This window comes from Sciurus vulgaris (assembly GCF_902686455.1).
Source record: "Sciurus vulgaris genome assembly, chromosome: 3".
Taxonomy (NCBI): Eukaryota; Metazoa; Chordata; class Mammalia; order Rodentia; family Sciuridae; genus Sciurus; species Sciurus vulgaris.
In genome coordinates, this window is record NC_136463.1 from 175,093,048 (window position 1) to 175,115,413 (window position 22,366).

At 39.1% G+C, this 22,366-nt stretch overlaps 1 protein-coding gene and 1 long non-coding RNA gene across 4 annotated transcripts in view; both read right to left on the minus strand.

Moving 5' to 3' along the window:
- Positions 1 to 22,366, minus strand: part of WDFY1 (WD repeat and FYVE domain containing 1) — a 43,191-nt gene that overhangs the window by 5,153 nt on the left and 15,672 nt on the right. For all 3 annotated transcript variants that reach the window (XM_079135139.1, XM_079135140.1, XM_079135141.1), the window contains exons 3-9: positions 17,784 to 17,857; positions 12,625 to 12,679; positions 9,212 to 9,362; positions 7,510 to 7,622; positions 6,071 to 6,197; positions 4,876 to 4,981; positions 952 to 1,053 (exon numbers count right to left, since the gene is read on the minus strand). In XM_079135139.1, the coding sequence (XP_078991265.1) occupies positions 952 to 1,053; positions 4,876 to 4,981; positions 6,071 to 6,197; positions 7,510 to 7,622; positions 9,212 to 9,362; positions 12,625 to 12,679; positions 17,784 to 17,857 (728 nt within the window). The remainder of the gene's footprint in view (positions 1 to 951; positions 1,054 to 4,875; positions 4,982 to 6,070; positions 6,198 to 7,509; positions 7,623 to 9,211; positions 9,363 to 12,624; positions 12,680 to 17,783; positions 17,858 to 22,366) is intronic.
- On the minus strand, positions 17,916 to 22,363 carry LOC306658329. The gene is made up of 2 exons (XR_013763027.1): positions 21,930 to 22,363; positions 17,916 to 21,579 (listed from the first exon to the last, which is right to left on the minus strand). It is a non-coding gene; the product is annotated as an uncharacterized lncRNA (long non-coding RNA).

Below are 22,366 nucleotides of genomic sequence, written 5' to 3' on the forward strand. Positions count from 1 at the left end.
AACTCTACTGATAGACTTCAGGGGCTACTCCAGAGCATTAGAATGTTAATGAGCACTAAAATAGCTCCTGCATTGGCTGCCAATCTCATATTAGATCTTAGGGTAGAGTAGCTTGGTGAGTGAACTCAAGGAAGTTTATTAACACATACAAACTTCAGGTTGATGCCTCATAGAGGTGCAACCAGTAATATAAGGAATAAAATCAGCATTCTCTTTTACTTACCTGCACAAATTCACATTCACTCTGAGTGAGGGGCTACCTTCAAGGCTGCTGTAGAAATATATTTTGTTGTAGAACTTTATTATTATATGAATAAGAAGTGCTATTTGCACCTTTGAAATCTATAGGCTGTTTGGGGCATGTTCTTTCAATATAAAAAATAAAAACCAGGCCTGGGGATATAGCTCAGTTGGGAGAGTGTTTGCCTCACATGCACAAGGCCCTGGGTTCAATCCTCAGCACAGCAAAAAATAAAAATAAAAATAAAAATAAATAAAAACGAATCCTCAAAATATATTTCACAAAAATGTTCTAGATATACTTACACTGGAACAATTTAGAATAAGCTAAATTTCACAAGTCAGAGAATGCCAGCGAGGACTAAATTGTTACTTCTTATCTGTTTGCAGCAGCATAAGACATGTAAGTGTGTGCCCTAACTTATTCTAATTAATACTTAGCTGGTACGAAATACTGACTTGAACACTCATAAGCTGAAAGATCTTTTACCAATTTAAAAAGCCCAGTTTCCACACAGGACAACACAGAATAGTTGGGTATCAAGTCTCACTGGCTCCAGGAAAGGTGGTGCTCATCGTGAGTCACACGACAGTGATAAAAAATGAAGGACTTGAATTTCCAAAAACAAAGTGTGATTCCCAAAGATCGACAGATCCATCAAATATTGAAAGACACCACCCTCCCTGTGACGTGTCAGGTTGCCCACTCACTTGTCTCAGCCCCAGCGTCTTGGTGTCCCACATCTGCTTTATGTTCCAGAAAAAGGGCTGCTCACATTTCTGACAGGAATCACTTTCCAACCACTGAGGAGCCTGGGGAGCAGAAAGTCACAGTCAAGGTTAACACATCTGTATGTTAATGCAGGGATAATAGAACTTGCTGGTGTAGTATTTCTTTTTAATTCCACAATACGTTTTAGCGGTTGCCATGGTCAATACTGTGTTGATATTCTGAGTAACCACCATGATTTTAGAAATGTTTACAGGACTGCATTTCCCCCTCAGCTCCTCATTATGACACTACTGGCCTGTTTTGAACTACACCTTCTAAAAAATCAATTTCTTGGTTCACAACAGATTTAAGCCTGTCCTAAAAAGAACCAAAGTAGGTAGAATTGGAGGTGAGAACATGGTTCCAGGAAAAACTTTGTCAGTCTTAAAGGAAGGGGTAAAGAAACTTAAAACATGGACACAAATTTTATTAACATACAACACACAATGATCTGTGGTCAGAAAGGTAAAACTGCATCATCAAGAAATTAGTAAAATATATCAAATTTATACGTTTTCATCAAGAATGTTATCTCTCTAGTGGGCTGGCATTTGAGGAATTATGGTTTCAATTACCCAGAACACTCCTTTAACATAAAAGGTCCCTATTTCCAGCAGTGACTATTAAGCAACACATCCATGGATTTTCTAACATCTTACCATGTCTGTGACTCAATTTCAAGCAAGGGTATTTTTTAAAAATATAAATAAGACATCTTTTAAATTCTCAATTCCTTTCTAATAGTCCCAGTAGGTGGTTATAACAGCTCAGACTCAGGCTCAGATCTCTTGCATTAAAATCCTGACTGTCATTTCCCAGCTCAGTTTCAGGGGAGTTATGTATCTTCTCTGTGCCTCAATTTCCTCATCAGTAACATGGGAAAACAGAAGTATGCACCTCAGAAGGCCGTGAGGATTAAATGAGCTCATATCTGTGAAGTGTTCTGAATAGTGCCTGACATACAGTAAATGCCACCTAAGTCCAGGCAGCAAGCAAGTGTTTTACATGCTTTATGTCACTGAATTTTCATCACAAGCCTAGTAAATACACAGCAATATTATCCTGCTCTGAGATTGAAGCAGCTCTCTATGGCCCAGAAGCCCCAGGAGTCTTGCCTGGGTCCCTCTGCTTGTCCACCAAGCTCTTTGCTTCTCCATATGGGGGTCTCTAAACACAGTTCTGAGGTATGACAAACAACAGAACTGAGCTCTTGCCTCAGGGAGCACAATTCTTTAATACTCAAAATTCACTGTTAGACTATAAGCTATGGGGAACCATTCTGCTATTTATCATCCAAGGAGAAACAACTCTGTTTTGTGTGGAGAAGAGAAAAAGAGAATATTAATTATTCTTTCCTACCTCTTGTTCCAGCTGCCTAATTGGAATCCATTTTGCTACTACCACTAACTTCTGCATTCACCTAGACTGCGTTTAATGTAAATGTTATACTAGTTGATCTACAAGTTTTAAAATGTTCTCTTTTCAAGGGAATTCACTGCCTATAAATATCATTCCTGTTCACTGAGAGTCTGGACATATTTCTGAAAAGGAACCCCTCTAATTATAATCTAGCAGGGAGGCAAATTTGCTTCCAGCCTGTCACAGGTGACTTGGAAAGACATTCCAGGCAGGTGTGGGAGAGTTGGAGAATGTGGGCTCAAGCCTCTGAGTCCTTAGCTAAGGAAATTCTATAAATTGTACCAAGTTCCAACCAGGGTTGTAGCCTCAAAAATCACAGGCTACTTACCTTTCCACTACATTTATTCAGCAAGGGAGAAAAAGAAAAAAACTACTAAAAATAATGCATCTTTGTGACAGTTTGCTTTCCCACTTCTCCCACAGATGACTAAAGGAAGTAAGCTGCCCACGCAGGAAGCACCTTGACTGGTGGGATTACTTTTTAGTTCCGGAGATGTGCAAATGCAGTCTCCAAATATGTTAGTTTGAAGAAAAGGTCCTGGCTTCTATTTTCTAAATAGTTTTTTCTAAAAGAACTTCCAGAAGATCAGAACAGTGGATAGAAATCCAATGGTAAGCCCTTAAGAAAGCCACCAGTGGCCCTGGTTCCCCAGTCTTCTCTCAATACCTCTCTCTGAGCTTTCTGTTCTCTAAGAGTAAGACTGAAAAATGATGGGCTAAGAGCCCAGGAAACAGAACAGTATACTGAGCTGTGCTTGGTATATACAACAGGTAGCTAATACATATAAAACGCAGATCAAACAGATCTTTGCAAACAAAGTATTACAATTCTGTTATAATGAGCCACTGTTAAATATGCTCTATAACAAGTTACTCTAAGCCTTACCCAAAAGATTTTTAGAGAAATTCAGAAAAATTAATCAGCAGACATGTAGTCAGAACTTCCTGTCTGACATGTCTTACAAGGTTACTAAGAAACCAAGGAGTAAGTATGTCTCTGTATCATGGAGTGCATTTTATTATTTACAAAACAGACTACCTCTTTCACTAGATTACAAGCCTCTTATGGGGAAGAATCTTTGTATATAGAACTTGGTAGCCATAAAGTGTAGAAATGAGTCATGTCACTTTTTCTTTACAGACTGAACCCCCTTGATTACTTCTTCTGGAACATGCTAAAAATTAAGATTTATCCAGTGAGAATTAGACTCACAAATAATCAGCAGCAACACAGAGTAGACAGAGGTGCAGGGTTGGTGAGAATTTGGCATCAGTGTACGGTGTCCTGCAAGTGTGCCTGCACTCTGCACTGTGAGCTGATCTAAAGAGCAACACTGAACAGAGAGGAGTCAGGTCCTGCAACACAGTATGTACTGCAACACCTTTTCAATGACCCATGAAGTGTAAATTTTCACTTAAGTTTCCAAACAGTATGGCCACCCTGTAGCAGCTTGACAAATGCTTTTGAAGTTAAACTCTAAGTCCATTAACCTCACTCAGACTTTAAAGTCTTCTCTGGAATCAGCTCTTTGGTGATCATCAACATAGGCTCTAATGCCACTAAAAAAAGGCAGACAGTCCCAGTGTTGGCAGAGACGAGAATGGAAATCCTGCCTGGAAACCATCTGATGACATTTATAAAAAGCTTTAGAGTGTACCTATCCTTGCAACAGAAGGTCTATTTTAAGAAACTTGCTTGAAATAAATTATTGAATCATCACAAAATGACAAGGTCAAGCATATTCACTGTAGGTATTAATCAAAAAAGAAAAGACAGATTGTGTAGATCTTTACTATTTCTATTTAAGGAAATGGAAAAAGCCTTAGAAATCAACTCATTCAATGATTTCACTTTTTGGGACAGGGAACAGACCAGGGAAACTAAGGCACTTATCTAAACAAGGTCTCACAACTAGTTAGTGTCCCAATCAAGTTAAAAATCAGGTTGCCTGAAGAGAATATTATGTCAATCTGGACTCAGAAGAGCTCAATAGAAAACAAGAGCAGAGAAACAGATATATTTTCCCAGAAAAACAAGTACCTAGCTATGTCACTGATGGTGGTCTCTGACACACCCGGGGACTTCTGTGCAGAAATGCTACAAAGCCCTTGGGTGCTTTGGAAGGCCCCCACGTAGCTCACCTCCCTGGATGTACTGGAAGGCTGGTTGTCTCAAATCCTCCCAGTGGATTTATTTCTCAAGGCTGAGAGTTAGTGTAAATGCTGTCTGACTATACACACTACCTGTCATTGGTGGAAACCCTCAAATAGGGAGAAGATGCAGTGTAAAATGACAAGCAGGACAGTCAAACAATAATCCATGGGCGGACAGGGGGCAGCTGGGACTGTTTCCACCTCAGCCAGCATTTATGTTGCAGGAAGGAAAACCGAGAAGCCGGGTTCTGGGTGATCTTCATTAGCCTTGCCTCACCTTTGCCTCTTACCTCTTCTCTGCTAACGTCCATGTTCCACACTGCAATTCCACCATCCGAGGAACAGGAGACGAGCTGCCTCGTTAGTTGCAGGTAACACAGCGACTGCACCCTGTCACTGCAAATGCACATGACAGATCCCATGTCTCAACATGGAAAACACATAAGTATCTTCATTTAAGCTCAAATTACTCCCCTAAGTTAGGAAGCAGTATTCTATCACTGGATTGCATCATAAATTCCACTTGGCATTCTGCTACTGATTATATAGAATCACAGTTTTTTTATACACTAAACATCCCTGCTTTCAAATCTGTTGTTTAGAACTGAAATTCAGAGATGGGATAAAGACCATGGTTTTCTGCACTGTCATGACTTCTCTTTTGAGTACACAAAACTTACCTAAGTGTTCAGAAACAAAGAGAGGTGTAACTGTCTTATTGAAACACAGTTCATATGAACATGTGCTCAGATACCAGAGATCACCAGTAGCATGCACACAGATAACACACACACACACACACCTACCTGTACAAAGGCACATGCATGCACAGATGGGCAGAAAAAATCTGGTCCCTTCCAGCAGTCCTGTCAAACCACTTCTCTGGATGCCCAGGAGTCTATATCTCCTGGTCTGTTAACTTTTGCACCTAATCTTTCCTGGGCTAAATTTCAACTTGACTGTGATTACAGTAAACAACTATCGCTTGACCAGCAATGAGGAAAAAAAAGGAAAAGGGGGTAAAGAGTGCTCCTTTTCCTTTCAAGGCTAGATGGTAGGACAACAGTACACTGTCAGAGCTTAGGTGAGTCTGACTATGTCAGCAAGCATTAATTCTTAAACACATTTTAGAACTTAGGAAAACAGTCACTCAGTTAAAGAACAGCTTAGCACCACATCTCATGAAGAGGTCCAAGTCCTCACTTGCAGTCTCTAGCCCACGCCTGCCTTAGGCAGACATTTCACAGGGCCACTCCTCGGGAAAGAAAAGTGGCAAGTGCTCTTTGGACTAAGAAAGAAGTAAACCCTGCACTCCTTTTCCTTTTTTGCTATTGAATACCAGACATTCTGGATTGACATAGAGCAGTTAAAAGTGGACTCGGCCCTATCGACTTGCTGTTTGGAGAAGTCTGGGTATAACGATAATGCTCCCCTGGCTCCCCATACTTTCAGCTCTTTTCCCCACCCCCACAAACAGTCACGCACTGATGGCCCTGCAGCAAAAGCGTCCGGCCTTTCCTGCCCCCAATGTCCCACATGATGATGCTGTTGTCAGATGCTCCTGAGAAGAGTAACCGTTGAATAGGATCCCACCAGAGGCAAGCAACACTCCCTAGGGATTTAAGAGAGAGGGGTGGGGTTAAATGTAACTACATCAGGACATGCACATTTGACAGAGATGGAACAGGGATCCACTGAGCCTCTAAGCCAAAAATCTATCTTCACCATACAAAGGGTCATTCAACCACATTCTCGTGAGTCACAAAAAGGACACAGCAGATCCATTATTCAAAGTTGTAAGATTAGCATTTTTAATAATTCATCACAGTTATACACAATTTTTTTTTTTTTTTTTTTTGCAGTACTGGGGATGGAACCCAAGGCCTTGCATTTGCTAGGCAAGTGCTCAACCACTGAGCACAGCCCAGTCCAAAAATTTCTAAAGAAGTTTTTCTTTGTTTTATACCAATAAAGTATGAAGTACCTATACATGAAATATTAGTTCGGAAGAAACTTTGGAGAAAAAAAATATTCTAATATTTATGAAAAAGTCTCATATGGCTTACAGTGGCCATTTTATATAAGATAAAAATATAGGTTATTTCAGCTCTCTGGGACCTCATAAAAAATGCTTATGTTTAAAAAAAATTAAGTGCCTTAGGGAAAAAGAAAAGTCTCCAGGTGTATCAAACGATTATGTCAAGGAAATTAGGTAAAACACTTAAATCTTACATTTCACATCCTGAATTGACCATTTTATCAAAATTTAATACTCCTAAAACACATCTTTTTTCCTACAAATTTCTTTCAAGGAATCTCAAAATTCCTACTTTGATACTCATATCACTGCATTATAATTTAGTATTCAAGGTAAACAATTTATTCCACGCACGTACACAGCAATTTACCCAAAGCAGCCAATAGCCTTAAAATTCTCCACAGAACCTTGCCAACCAATACACTACAGAAATAAGGAAACTTCACCCAGAAATTCATTTCTCTCAGTCCCTATCCAGAGTGTATGACCTAACTAGTCCAAACATTTCTTCTAATTGTATTAAACTAATAGGTCTTGCTCAATGTCTTAGAAACTAACAAATTAAATAGTAACAAGAAGAAGAAGAAGAAGAAGAATTCTCACAAATAAGTAGGTCTTAATATTAAAAAATTTAAAGGTTTAATAGAAATAAATTATTTTTAAAAGATGAACAAAGCCAAGTATGATCCATTCAAGCAATTCAAAGGGTTTTTTGAAAATATGAAACTGAACCTGACACTCTACCTTCCATTAGTTTTCAGTCTAAATCCCACTAAACTGAAAACTGACAGATCATGAGGAATTGACCATTCATGAAACACAGAGCTGAGCACTGAATTCCAGTGTCCATATCACAGGAAAAACCTTGGGGGACAGCACAGCCTACCTTCATGTCCTTTGAGGGTTGTGATAACTGAACACGTGCTCTGTTCAAGCTTCAGCAGGGTGATCTGTCCAGAATAATCACCAACAAAAGCATACTGAGTATCAAAGTCATATCTGAAGAGATGCAGTCAAGGATATATAACAGAACAGTTCTCAAAATCCTCCCATAAAATATATCAGCTTTAGTCAAAATTATAAAACACTGAACATTTTAAAGAGAGTAAGTACAAACCTAAAACAAGAAAGGAAATACTCAGGCAAAAATATGTAAGTACTGAAAAAATTTAAGACAGCTAGAATTAAGAAGAGAGTTAATATTCATGAAGTCAACAAGAATTTATTGAGTTCCTATTAATATATCAAGTAATATCCTAGGAACTGGCAACAAAAAAGATAAAAGTTGGTAGAAATGACAGACAGGTATTTATAATTGAGCTATCAAAGTATAAAAGAATAAAATGCTCAATCATGAAAATAGCAAAAATAAATCAAAACAAAAAAATCCCACTGGAGCAGAATGGCTTTTATGCAGTATCTCTGAAAAAAACATCAAACTGAGTAAACACAGGACACTAGGCTCATCTTTCTTTTTGCTTAGATGATTTAGCTTTAAATGAAGAGGATGATTTCCTTTAAATTACCGTGGACAGTTTTAATGATACAAAAGGCAATTACTTGTGATAGTAGCAAATTTTAATTTAAAATATATTCACTATTGGTAACAACTCATTACTTTCTCAATTTGTGGCAACAGATAATTTGTGGAAACCCAGAAGTCTATACACAATAAAACAACTGCTATTTACGGCAGGATAACTACTAGTAGTCCAAAATACAGGTCTAAAGAAGCACTGCAAGCTAGGCCATGATCATGACTGTGTGCCATTATGTGAGGACTTGCAGGTGACAGAAACACTGAGTTAGGACATAACTGAGGAGTTTTACTGTTCGATCCTAAAGTGTATGGAACTGTTTTAAATGCTTATTTTAAATATCTCATGCTGTGCATTGATTTGTAGCAACCATTTTGAATAAAAGCTTTCAAGGGAAAGAAAGAACTTTACATCTGAAAGAAAACTACAGAGGGTATTTGCCTGCTGTTGGCAATCTTGGTCTTGCCAGTAGCCTTAAGAAGCATAAGTTGTACAGGAAACAAATTCCACAGAGTGGGGAATTTTTAAGGCAGTCATTTTTAACATTTTGGCCACTCAGAGTATCACGAAGATTTAGGTCCTCTACAGACACACACAAAAAGTATGAGACACAGGTTTTGTGTAAAACTCCTTGTAACCTGTTTTTGAGCCTCAGGGATATGTTACATATCCCTATTATATGCTATATTTCTTGTAGGGTCTGCAAATAACCAATTACTAGAGGATCAATTCCTTTTTTTTTTCCATAGGGGGAAAAAAAGTCTTAAAGGAATGAAGGGAGGGGCTTGTATTAATGAGGACTTGGGGTTTCCATTATTTTATACTAAAAACATTAGCACTTCCCAGCAGATAACAGAAAATTCATTTAATTATTATATTTAATAAACCCATTTTATGTCAAAGAAAAGCAGATACAGAAATTCTTGGGTTTTAGGTGAAATGTGTAAGAATCATTCAGTCTTTGGATCTCAACTGACAACTGATGATCAGATTGAACTAAATCCTGAGACGAAGTCCTGGGAAGGAGAGGTCCAGCGCTGAGGAGGATACTGTAAACACGAAGCCCAGGAAGCGAAGAAGTGTCGCCCCAGCATGTTCCCACTCCGGGTGCACATCCAGCTGACGCACTTGTCGTGGCCAGTGCTGATCACCCACTCTGCAGCCAAGCTGAAGATGATGGCAGATACCCGGTTCTGATGAGCTGCAGGAACAGAGAGGGAGTCTTTGCCCTTCAGGAAGAAATGTGACCTTCAGAAGCAGCTCCCCATGGGTGAGAACTGAGGCTTCCCTTCTCTACCTGGTGGGCCTGTTCACTCCTATGTGCATCTATCTAAATAGTCACTCAGGAATCACCTGCCTTCTGAGCAGATCTGAGACAATCTGTCCGCTCCAGTGTACTAGCACAGTTCTCTCCAAGGCCCCTCCCTCCGCAGCCCCATATAAAAGGCTAGCAGAAGCTAGGAATTACTAAAGACAAGAGGGATTTGAAGAATACAGTTTTTTTCTTTTTTTTGCTATGATCAAAAGAACATTTTTACTTTGTTCTAAAAAACCTTAATCATCAGTGAGTTCCATATGGAAAACAGTAGTCTTAACACAGCAACATTTTTTATTTGCTTGTATTTTATTATGTATTACTTCAATGTTTTGATCCTTTAGAAAACACTGGCATTGTAAATAAAGAGCAGCTGCAATTTTCTGAAATTAAAAGTGTTGGCCAGGCATGGAGGTGCACAACTATAATTCCAGCAATTCGGGAGGCTGAGGCAGGAGGAGCACAAGTTCAAAGCCAGTCTCAGCAACTCAGTGAGGCTCTAAGTAACTTAGTGAGACCCTGTCTCAAAATAAAAAATAAGAAAGAGGTTGGGGCTATAGATCAGTGGTTAAGTGCCCCCCAGTTCAATTCCTGGTACCAAAAATAAAATAAATAAACATTTTATTTCTGAAATAATTTGTGTTTAACTTTTTCTGATTTATAAAGACAAAGTATTTGTAAAGATGTCTATTCCAAAATAATAGATAAGGAAAATATTCTATTTAACTTTTGAAATATTTTCAGTTCGATTATAAGCCACAGTAGGGCAGAAAGTTGAGTTCTACTTCATGTGGTACAGAAGCTGCATAAGTAGCTGTTTAATGAATGTCCAGTCTGATGAAAGAAGTCAGAGGTTAGTCACAGGAGCCGCTGACTTTGCTCTCAGCTGTGCAGACTGCTCTGGAAGAACTGAGGAATTTTTCCCAGAAGTCTGTGAGGAAAGTCAAGTCCATCCACTGGTAGGAAGTCTTTTAAGTAACAAGATTAACTTGCTTATTTGACCCCAAACAGACAGTTTTCTAACTCGGAACAAACAGTGGCAAAGTTTATACTCACTCATTGTAAAGGTATCCGAGTGAATAGTCATTTATCTTTTCTCAGACCTGTCCTATTTCTGAATTACATACTTTCTGCTATCTTACTTTTTAGATGTCCTTTCTTTTATGAATTATGAAATTATATAGTAATGCTTATTTTGCCTCATTTTTATTTTTTAAACTTCACTTGGCCAAAAAAAAAGACAATCTGTGTTAGTCTTTCTAGTGTTTTTAAAAATGTTATTAGTCAATGAAATCTGAAGATCCCGAAATCACTATAAAACTATGCAGCCTTATAGTTCACAAAGAACTTTGACAAAGACATAGAAAAAATGAGACCTGTAAATAATTTGATAAAGAACTTAATGGCATATTAAATAATTTATTAAGGAATTTGCTTTATAGCAACAACACTGATCAAGTACAAAATGAGGTGTCCAAATGTCTAGGCATATATTTGATAAAAAGAATTATAGTCTTGATTTTTCTAAAGATAAATCTGCCAGTGACAGCTAAGAATTCAAAGTTGTTTCTGTTGTTGTAATAATACTACAATGCTGTGCATTATTAAACAATGCAAGACTTGTCACTCACTGTCACAAAAGGCTCCACTACTCAAATGCCAAGTTCAAGAGTGTGATCATTATTGACTCACTTTTCTGCTATTTTAAACTTGGAACAGGTGGACCAATACCCAAGAAAAAGAAATTCGGTCTTATTAAAGTTCAAAAATCTCCTTCCTGTACCCTTTTATTAAACCAAAATTCACCAAGATAGCCAACGTTTACCTAAAATATCTAGCCTCTAACTTTAACTTGATTCATTAACGTGACATAAAATCTGGGTTGTTATGCCTTCAGGCAAAGTCTCCAGGAACCAGTTACTTGGTTTGATAGAGTTATGGTTTAGATATGAGTTGTTCCCTAAGGTTCAAGTATGAGACAATGCAAGAAAGTTAGGCAGTAGAATGATTGGAATATGACAGTTTTAATCTAATTAGGACATTCATCAACTAATGGGGATTAATGGGGTGGTCAACTGTAGGCACGTAGGGTGTAGCCACAGGAGGTGGGTCATTGGGCATGCCTTTGGGGTATATATTTTGTCCTTGGTAAGAAGTCTCTCTCTGCTTCCTGGTGCCATGTCCTCAATTGCTTTCCTCCACCACACTCTTCTGCCATGATGTTCTGTCACACTTTAGCCCCAGAGCAATGGAGTCAGACATCTATGGACTGAGACCTCTGAAACTGTGAGACCCAAATAAAGTTTTCCTCCTCTAAAACTGTTCTTGTCTGGTCTTCTGGTCACAGCAGCAAAAAGGCTGACTAACACAGATCGGAATCCACAACTTCATCAAATTGTTTTGGCTTTGCAAATTCCATCCCAAGTTAACACTGAGAACTTGTTTTTGTTAAATGTAAGAATGTCTAAATGTACAAGGCTGAGCAAAAACTGGGGGAAATGTATATGCCACAGATGTTTCAAAGTAAAAGTGCTTATACTTTGGAAAACACTACAACTCCCTGGGAATATGAGCAAAATCATGACAAGACATTCCTGAAAGATGAGAGTCAAAATCAAATAAAGCCTAAATAATTTTCAAATTGAGAAATTTTGACTATCAAATGCAAAACATGCTGTGCACACTTAATGAGCAGATACTCTCAGTCACCACTTATGGGATTGCAAAAATTGACACAATTGCTGGGAAGGAGTTTGCAAAATAGACTTTATAATGTTTGATCCTGTTATTCTACTTGTAGGAATCTGTTTTCAATAGAAGTAGTCTGTGATCAGAATAATAGAAATAGAGTGACGGTCAAGGACACACACACACACACTACTGTATAGTGTGTGTTATCAAAACATGGAAGCAGTGCACATGCCCATTTAGAAAAGATGGTTAAATTAAATCTCATGCACACCCAATACATAAAATTTTAGACATTAATGAGCAGAAAAGGATGGTAAGTAACTGCGTCTCTCACATAATTGAGGTAACGAAACTAAAAAGTTCATGTGAAAACCTAACTTTAGATCATAAGAGATGGTTGCCAGTTTTCTGTGTGTGTGTGTGTGTGTGTGTGTGTGTGTGTGTGTATCATAATTACCTGGGTAGGTCTTGATAAAGTTCATTTTATTAAAATCTTCAGAAACATGAAATTCCTAAAAGTAAACATATGGAATAAGAAAACAGTTATGTTTATAAAATAATAGGAACTTGGCTTTCAAAACAAAGTAAAGTCCACAATTGGTTGTCGCAAGGCCTGAGACAAGATGAACAACTTAGGGATGATATGAACTGTTCCTTGGACCAATGCCTCTCTGGGGCCAGATGGAAATAAACAAAGCAAGGCTGCTAATCAGACAGCGCTTGTGTCCACTTCCTTCTCCACAGGTGAGTGCCATATGTAACTTCTCCCTCTAACTGCAAACTTTTGTTAATTTGCTCCCTTGACTATACAAAAAAATCCCTTAGAATGATGCATAGGGAGCAAAACTGCAAAGACCCATCACCAAGAGAATTCACAGCCACGGGAAAAATAAGGCTCTGGGGATCACAGCAGTTTAATGGGGAAAACTGTGTTTATTGAATGCACACACATATCCCCCCCAAAAGTAAAAGAGATTGTGGGTAGTCTTCTCTTCATACTCATTTTCCAGATTTTCTATGGACTATATAACTTGGAAAAGATTAAAAATACATAACTTTCTAAATACATAATTTTTTAATTTTGAAAAAATGAACCTCAGCATAAAGTTGAGATAAAACTCTAGAGCGAATGCACTAAGAATTCTATTGATCAATGCTAAATTCTAAGTTCTTAAAGGTTTAGGTAACAAGGACATTATGAATTACTGACTGAAGAGAGAGATAAAAACCACCCAAGTAATAAAGAATTCCTGATCTTTACCACTTTGCAAAGTACAAAAATGAATCAGCATTGTCTGTATTAATCTGTATAGGATGGAAAATCAGTAGATCAATGGCTAACTAAGGCTAAAGTGGACCCACTTACCCTTTCCCCTGAAGAGCCACAGGTCTTTATTGCTGTCCTATAACTGCAGTATCTACTCTTCAACCAAAAGCCACCAGAAGAGTCCCTGGAGAGGGAACTGCACAGCCACTGCGGCCCCTGGAAAAAACTACGTGACGCCTGCTTGCACGTGATGGCCTCTTGTTTTCCGCGAGTACGCATGTCATCGTGACATTCCTACTAAATGTTCAAGAGGGGAGAAAGCAGAGCTCCACAGTCGCTCCACTCTGTTCACGGAGCCTCCGCCACCTGCCCCAGGGACTGCCTGGGAGGGGCCTGACTTCCTCCCTTCATCACCCTTAAACACAATCAAGGCTTTTTCTTTACTTTAAAAAACAAAATGAACACAACCTACAATCAAACTCCTTTAACTATTCCGCAATTTTCCTCGTCCCAACCTCTCAGCCAAATGCTTCTCTGAAGATCATCCGCAGTGACCATCTCAGGCTTCCCTCCTGGTCCCTCCTCACTCTCCAGCATGGAAACGCCTCTCCCTCTGTCACCAGCTGCCTTCTAGTTGAGGTCCTGATCTCAGCCTTTCTCTGCTGCCCTTGCTACTAACCCCCTTCTCTGAAACTCACTGCCCACCCCATCCCCACCCAGCCAGTTTCTGACCCAGTCTTTTTTAAGGCTTTTCAGTCCTCTGACTTTCCCTTATACCAACACTCCTCGGGGATGTGATGCTGGCCCCCTGCTCTTCTTGATCCACCTGACATCCCTAGATCATGCCAGCTACTTACAGTTTCCATGGTGTTCTCTACAAAGAACTCCCAATGCCAGTTCAGACCAAACCCTGGAGGATCAGGCTCCTGTACCCAACTGTCAAAAGTGAACTCACCTTCCCTGTCCCCAAGGGCAGCTAACCACCTGGCTAGGTATCAAAGTCATCTCAACAATGCTATTCAACACTCATACGAACTCAGACATCAGCCCTGCTTCCCAGTTGTTGAAGCCATCATCTCTGTCACTACCCCAGTATCTCATAGTCTTAGGCTGGGGTCCTGAAATGTCCCGAAACAGCCTCCTACCTGGCATCACTTCTTTCAGCCCCTCAGCCACACAATGGCACACGGGCTAACAGAAGTCAGAAAACAGAGCATTCATCATCCCCTGTTTAATGCTCCCTGCGGTGCCGTGTTTGCCCAGTGCACTCAGTTCTCACGGAGCTAGGGGACCTTGCTAAAATACAGATGCCCAGGCCCCTCCCCAGTGATTCTGAAGCTATGGACCTAACATAGAGCCGAGGAACAGATGTTTTTAAAGTTTTCTAAATGATTCGTGATGGCTATGCAAGTTTGAGACACCTGGTTTATAAGACATAGTCTAAGGTTCTTAATACCATACTCAAGGACCACCATTTCTCCTCATCCCTGGGCTCCAGGTTTGTACATCCAGGGTCAACTGTGCATCGTCATTTGGAAGTCTCATAGGTATCTCAAGTGCACGGGTGACTCCTCACTGGTCCTTCTCTCTCCAACTACCCCGCCTGCTCAGTCAAGCCTTTCCTTTCTCACTAAATGATGCCACTGCTCAAACCAAAATTCTGGTGTCCCCTGACTTCTTCCTCTTCCTCACCTCATACCCAACTTATCACAGACGCATCCAGGATGTATCTCGAATCCATCCACTCTGTCCACCTTCACCACCACCATCCTCTCTCTCAGAATGCTACATCACTCTGCCTCCCCGCTTCCACTTTGTTGACCTTCATTCTATTCCTCCCCAATGGTCTCAAGGACCTTTTAAAAGTGTAATGCATCTTGTCATTCATCTGCTGCAAATCCTTTAATGGCTTCTCATTGAATTTACAATGAAATTTAACACTTTATCCAGACATGAAAGGCCTCGCCTCTGCCTACATCTTCAGTGGCTTCTGGGGTCCCTCCCTGTACCAGTACCACCTCTCCGTGATAAACCACACAAATCCTTGCGCACAGAGATCCTTTCCACCTCAGTCTTCACCAACCATTCACTTCTGACAACTCCCCCCTGGCTCTCCACAGGCTTGCTGTGTGACAAGGATGTCAAGACAATTCAATGGGAAAAGAACAATCTTTTCAACAAATGTTGCTGGGATAACTGGATAACCACAAGCAGATGAATATGGAATCCTTTTGTTATAGCTTGACACAAGGTGTTCCCCCAAAACTCATGTGTGAGGCAATGCCAGCAGGGTTGAGAGGTGAAATGATTGGGTTTTAAAGCCTTAACCTAATGAGAGCATTAATCTGCTAATGTAGATTAACGGGTGTTAACTGTAGGCAGGTAGGGTGTGGCTTTAGGAGGTAGGTCACTGGTGGTGTACCTTTAGGGTATATATTTTGTCCATGGTGAGCAGAGCTTAGTCTCTGCTTCCTGGTGCCATATCCTAAGCTACTTGCCTCCTCTACATCCTTCCACCATGATGTTCTGCCTCATCTGGGGCCCAGAGCAGTGAAGTCGACCATATATGGACCTCTGAAACTGGGAGCCCCAAACAAACTTTTCTTTCTCTAAAATTGTTGTCAGGTCTTTTGGTCACAATATTAAAAAAAAAAAAAAAAAAAAGGAAAGTTGACTAAAACACCTTCCTCACACCGTATGTAAAAGTTAACTCATAATAAAGTGAGGATCTAAATGTAAAAACTATACTATAAAACTTTTAGGAGAAAATATAGGACTAACTATGTCATTATTTATTCCTGTGAAAATAATGTAAATGATCTGGCACCAGGTAATGGTTCTTAGGTATTGTAGCTAAAACACAAACAAAAAAAGGGAAAATAGAAAAACTGGCCTTCATCAAACTTAAAAAATTAAAGACAACTCTCAGGATAGGTAAAAACATTTGTAAATCATGTATCTAATGAGAGTCTAATATCTAGCACAGAGGAAGAATTCTTACAACTCAAAAATACTTTTTTTTTAAATGGGCAAAGGGCTTAAATAGATAGTGCTCTGAAGAAGAAACACAAATGACCAACAAACATGTGAGAAGATGCTCAACATCACTAGTCAGTAGGGAAATACAAAGCAGAACCACGATGAGATACCATTCCCCACCCACTACAATGACCATAATATAAACAAAATAAAGCAAAATAAAACAAAAACAAAATAAGTGTTCACAATGATGTGAAGCAACTAGAACCCTCATGCTTTGCTGGTGGGATGTAAAATGGTGCAATCACTTTGGAAGAAAGTTTGGTGGCTTCTCAAATGTAAAATATAGTTCCCAGCAATTCCATGATCATACATACCCAAAAGAGCCGAAAAAATATGCTCACACAGAAATTTTTACAAAATTTTATAGCAGAATTATTCATATTAGCCAAAAAGTGGCAATAACCCAACTGCCAGTAACTAATGAATGGATAAACAAAGCTGTCTATGTAATAGAATACTGTTCCAGCACACAAAAAGGAATAATGAATTCAAACTACAACATAGATGAACATTGAAAACACTAGAGTAACTGAAAGAAGACAGCATAAAAGGTCACACATTCTGTATAATTCTATTTACACAAAATGTCCAGGACAGACAAATCCCTGTACTCAGAAAGTAAGTTACTGATTGCCAGGAGCTGAGGAAAAGAGAAATGGGGAGTGATGCTAAGGGACAAAGGGTTTCTTTGGGGATATAAATAATCTGTAATTAGAGTGTAACAGGTGCATAATCTCATGAATATACTATAAAAGCACTGAACTGTACATTTTAAAGCAGTGAAATTATGGAATTCTCTTAGTTACAGAATAAATAAATAAACACACACAATTAGACCCATAAAACACACCAGTCTGTAGTAGATTGAGAATTTATATCTGGTCCTTCATCAGGGGTAGCTTGGAAATCACTGCCTTACAGAGTATGAATTGCTGGCTGAATAACTGGTCTTTAGACTCGTTCCACACGCCTTGTCTCATAGACACATGGAGACGTGGAGTTCCCCACCTCAAGGCCACAAGACGGGCAGTGCCATAGGTCTTAAGTTCACCACATTGAACACAGTGCATGTTCATGGGTACCCCGAGCACCAAACCATCAATTATGACAGCCATCTGAGCTTTGTGGAAACAGCTTAAAATTAATTAAATTTAATATGCTTTTAGACTTAACACCTATTTTGATGGAAACATTTTTATACCAAATAATCAGACATCAACTATTAACTTTATTTAAACTATCCTACATAAGTAAACACAGGAAATCAATATAAAGAATTTAATGAATACTTTCTAGAAGCTACCTACCATTACAGCTCCGTTATCCTGGCCCACGAATATCCGTCTGCTATCATGATGGTAAGCCATAGCAGAACAAGGGGCTGCCAGAAAGACAAACACCGCATTACCAGCAATGTACGCATTTTGAGTCATTGTTCATTATTATTTAAGAACTGTATGATTTCGGTTAAAAAAAAACAAAAAACAAAAAAGGAAAAATGTTTTATGAAAAATAATCATGTAAAACTGAGAATATAAACTTTTCTCAGTTGCTCTGTTTAAAATCTTCTCAATTATTTTCACAATCTTCAGCAAAACAAGCCAGTATGAAGTCTCATCTGATGGAAACTCCTACTAGTAGCCTATAAGAGACTAGGGACCAGTTCTTACAGTGCATGATCTGATACCTAACTGTTGAGTCCTGCTACCCTTCTACAACAATGGTAAAAGAGTTGCTGGAATTTGCAGAAGGAGGGGTTGCCAGCACTAGAATATATTCTCATCCCAGAGCATATGTGAACATGCTAGGAAAGCCACTCCAGGATTACTATTTCCATGATGGTCAAAATGTTCCCTTTCGCAATGACACACATGACCTGGTTTGCAGGAACTGGAGTTGTGAGGTACAGATAGGTTCTTGGTCCCTAGCAGTTATCTGCCTGGGATAGCATCTGCCTCTTCTCCTGTACACACCCTTCCCAAGGGCTATCTACCTCTCCCCCGGAAATCATGGGCAAGAGAATGAATTTCAGAAAGGAGAAACTTCGAATAGTCTCCTGATAAAAATCAGAAGTGGAATGATTTAGAAAAATGGGAAATTCGAAAACAGAAATGTTTGGGTTCATTCTACCCTAAAGAATTATAATTACAAAGGAAGAACTAAAACAAAAAATGCATGCCAGGAACAAGACAAAGCAAATAAATTTGACTTTATTTTGAAATAAGACTTCTCATAAAAAAGTAAAAGAAAAAAATCGTCTAAATGAAGTCAATCATTTGAAATAGTTTAAAGTTCTCTTGCTTCAATGGACTGACAATATATACCAAAGAAAGAAAGAAAGTCATCTATAATCTGGACTGTACCTAAAAGCAAAGACATAGCCAACTACATGGTCAGACCACAGAAAGAGGCTGTTCTATAGTTACATTCAAGAACTGTGTAGCTGAATGGTAGGTACTGAAAAGGTACACAGACCAACAGGACTGACCTGAAGCCCTCACACCCTTATCCACTATATTGATGCTGAAGACTACAAAGAACAATCATGTTTAAGAATTATAATCATGAAGATATACATGAATTCATGATCAAAATGTTCAATTACCTTCCAAATCACTGTGACAAATCAAATCGTGCTTTAATGATCTCAAAGATTCATTATCATTTTTACTTGCTCTTCTGCTAGTACTAAACCTGGACACTTTAAAGCTTCTTTTCAATAAGTTTGATGTTCACCCCACACAACAAACTACATAAATATATAAAATATCTCTTGTGTAAAAATATAATGTACTGAGTAATTTTATGAGGTTAGAGAATTTTTGTTTAAAAAAAGAAAAGGTTTCCCAATTTGTTTTGTATATAATGGCGCTCTGGCTTTTTCCTAGAAGGGAGTTTTCTGAGATAAGCAATAAATACTTTAAAAAGAAGGGGAAGGGTTGGATATTCCTGTGGTTTTAGAAACAAGAAAAACACAGATCATCTTTTCAACCAATGGACTTTAAAAAAGACATCACTATAGTTCAAAATCATATGCTTAAAACTCAGACATGAACACCAGGTACAGTCTGCTGTATGTTTTGTTAACTAAGTCTTTGGCTTCTTGGGAATACAGCCAGACTCTTTCATTTATGTACTGCTTATGACTGCTTTCATGTTACAATGGCAGAGTTGAGTAGCTGTCACAGATTGGTGCACAGAATCTAAATATTTACTGTCTGGCTCTTTGCATAAAAAATGTGTGGACCTACTCTATAACAGTGGTGGGCAAAATAGTTTGGGAGTAATAAACTGGCATGAATTGGGATTTCAACCACAAGCCATTGGCTTTATCTCTCTGGCCTGCTTCTTCATCTAGAAAATGGAAAAAAATACCATCTATCTTGCATAGCTGTGTGATGATTTCATAAAATTACATTAAAAAAAAAAAAAAAAGGCACGAGGCACCTAGTAATACAGAAACTGGGAGTTACCATTTTTCCTTCAGCTATGCCAGGTTCTGAAAGAGATTTTTGTTCAGTGAGTGATGTTATGGAAGCTAGTTGCACTACTGCAATGATATACAAAGGACTGGCTCACTACTGGCTCCACTGGACACAGGCAAACATTTAAAGTGGTGTGCAACCACTGAAACACACTAAACTGGGCAGTCAGCAGGTAGTTTTCAGAACCAAAACAGCACTGTTCTTCTGGGATGAATTTAATTTTGAAATAAGTCATTCTATCATAGGCAAGCAGGTATTTCTTATGATTCATTCACTATGTTTTCGTCTGGTTGTGTTCTGGCAATTTTGGCCATCCCTCCTTCCTGACATGGAAACTCCTTCCAGAGGGGTCAGTCCCACCAAGTTAGGGAGGGATGGGACCAGAACAAGTCACAGTCATGTGCCCAAGATCTAATAGCCAAGAGAGAGCACACACTTCTAGTGCTAGTGTTTTAAATTCTGGGAGAAAAATTAATCACCAAGTTGTATTAAATATTTTGGGAAAACACAAGCAGAGGAGTTAACAACTAAATATAGAACACAATCCAAGTCAATCTGTTTCTATTCTAATGAGCATCAACTTCAAGGTTGAAGACTCAAGGAGATTAAGCTATGACCAAAATATGAACTATGGAGGAGTAACAGCAGCAGGTCTAAGGAGACTTTCCACAGTGGTCACAAAATATCCCCAGCACTGGAATGCGTCCCTCCAGCAGCTGCTAACTCCAGCTATCAGACCGATGGCTGGGTCACTGGAAAGTAAGGAGTTACCATGTTATTGTTGTTGGTCAAATGGTGAGCTTGGGGACCCAGGTATCCCACCCACCTCCTGTTTACTGTATCAAACAGGTTCCAAACGCACCTGTATTAGAACATCAGCCACTCTGCATTTCAAGGTAAGAAGGCAGACTGAGAAACAAGGATATGCACTCAAGAAGCCAAGCAGACATGGTGACAAGGGGAACTGTGGCTTAGCACAGTCAATTCCAATCAGTTTTTCAAGTAATCTATATATTATGAGGTTTTATCATTCCTTGAAGGATAGTTATCTTTATAGTATTCTAAAAAGTCTATTTCATTTTCACTGAATGATTAGAGAAGTTATCAGCTTATCCAAGTTACTGGCAGAAGGCAGAACAAATGAAAATTTTGATCAACTATTAACTTTTTGTGAAAATCATCACAGGACCCACACACTGCATAAACAACAGAAGATCTGCACACATGAGGATGTGCTAACTAGGGAGGAGCTCGATGGTTAAAACTAAATACATGCAATGGGCTGCATAACTGGCTGTGTTTCTAATGAGCTCCACCATCATGGAACACCTCTTAGGAGAGCTGTCAACAGTGGCAACGGTATCTGGGATGACTGCCGAGAGCTCTTCCTTGGGGAACTTCAGCAGCAGCAAACCATCAAGCTCACACCAAATTCTTATTTTCTTTTCCTGTGAGGTCAGCTGAATAAAAAACCCTTCATGGAGGAAAAGCCTTCATTGAGAACCAAAGCCTCAAGGAAACCTGCAGCTACATCTGTCTTCCCAACAGCAGGTTTCAACCCACATTTGGTCCTGGGTGACATCCAGGCACCTCTACTGGGCTTTGTTTTCAAGAAAGTCTGAAGAAAAGTGGGAGAAAAGGCTGTTGCTTAGATTTGCCTCAAAAGCTAAATTTACATGTGACTTTACATCACATCTCTGTCTTTATAATCATTCAGTGAAAATAAAACAGACTTTCTGGAAGACTGTATAAAGATTAACTACTATCAAAGGATGATAAAACCTTACAATACATAACACATTAGAAGACTACTTAAAACCTGACCAAAATGTATCATGCCAGTCATAGTACCACCTCACAGGTCTGAGAAGATTGAGTGCATCATCTTGGTTTCTCACTCTGAACTCTAGATGGTTTTAAAGTGTCCAAGGAAAATTTTTATCTTCTAGATGTATTTTTAGAACATACCTGACTACAGAGAAAATTCTGTTTAGAAAGTGTAGCATCTTAAAGCACATTCCTCTGTGGTATCCAGAGGTGATCAAAAGGTCAGACACAGGCTGGTCACAATCATGGGAGTCTCCAGTGCCAGCATCAGCTGCTACAGAGAACAAGCTTAACTAACGAAGGCTGGCCACATTAAGACAAAGAGAACAAGGAAATGAGCCTTTCGCGCCACCCCCTCTTTTTTTTTTTTTTTCCAGTTCTGCTAAAGTCTACTTTATTAGGCCAGTGGACCTTTACAAAATAAAAGTTTTCCTATAGCATATTACAGCCTGTCAGAGGTCTTGAGCAACTTAGAAACCCATTCTGAAATCCAGTGGCAATTTTTAGCCAGACATTTTGAAAGTCAAATCATCAAAGACATCAGAGACAAGGTCTTGAAGAGGAACTGGTCTGTGACT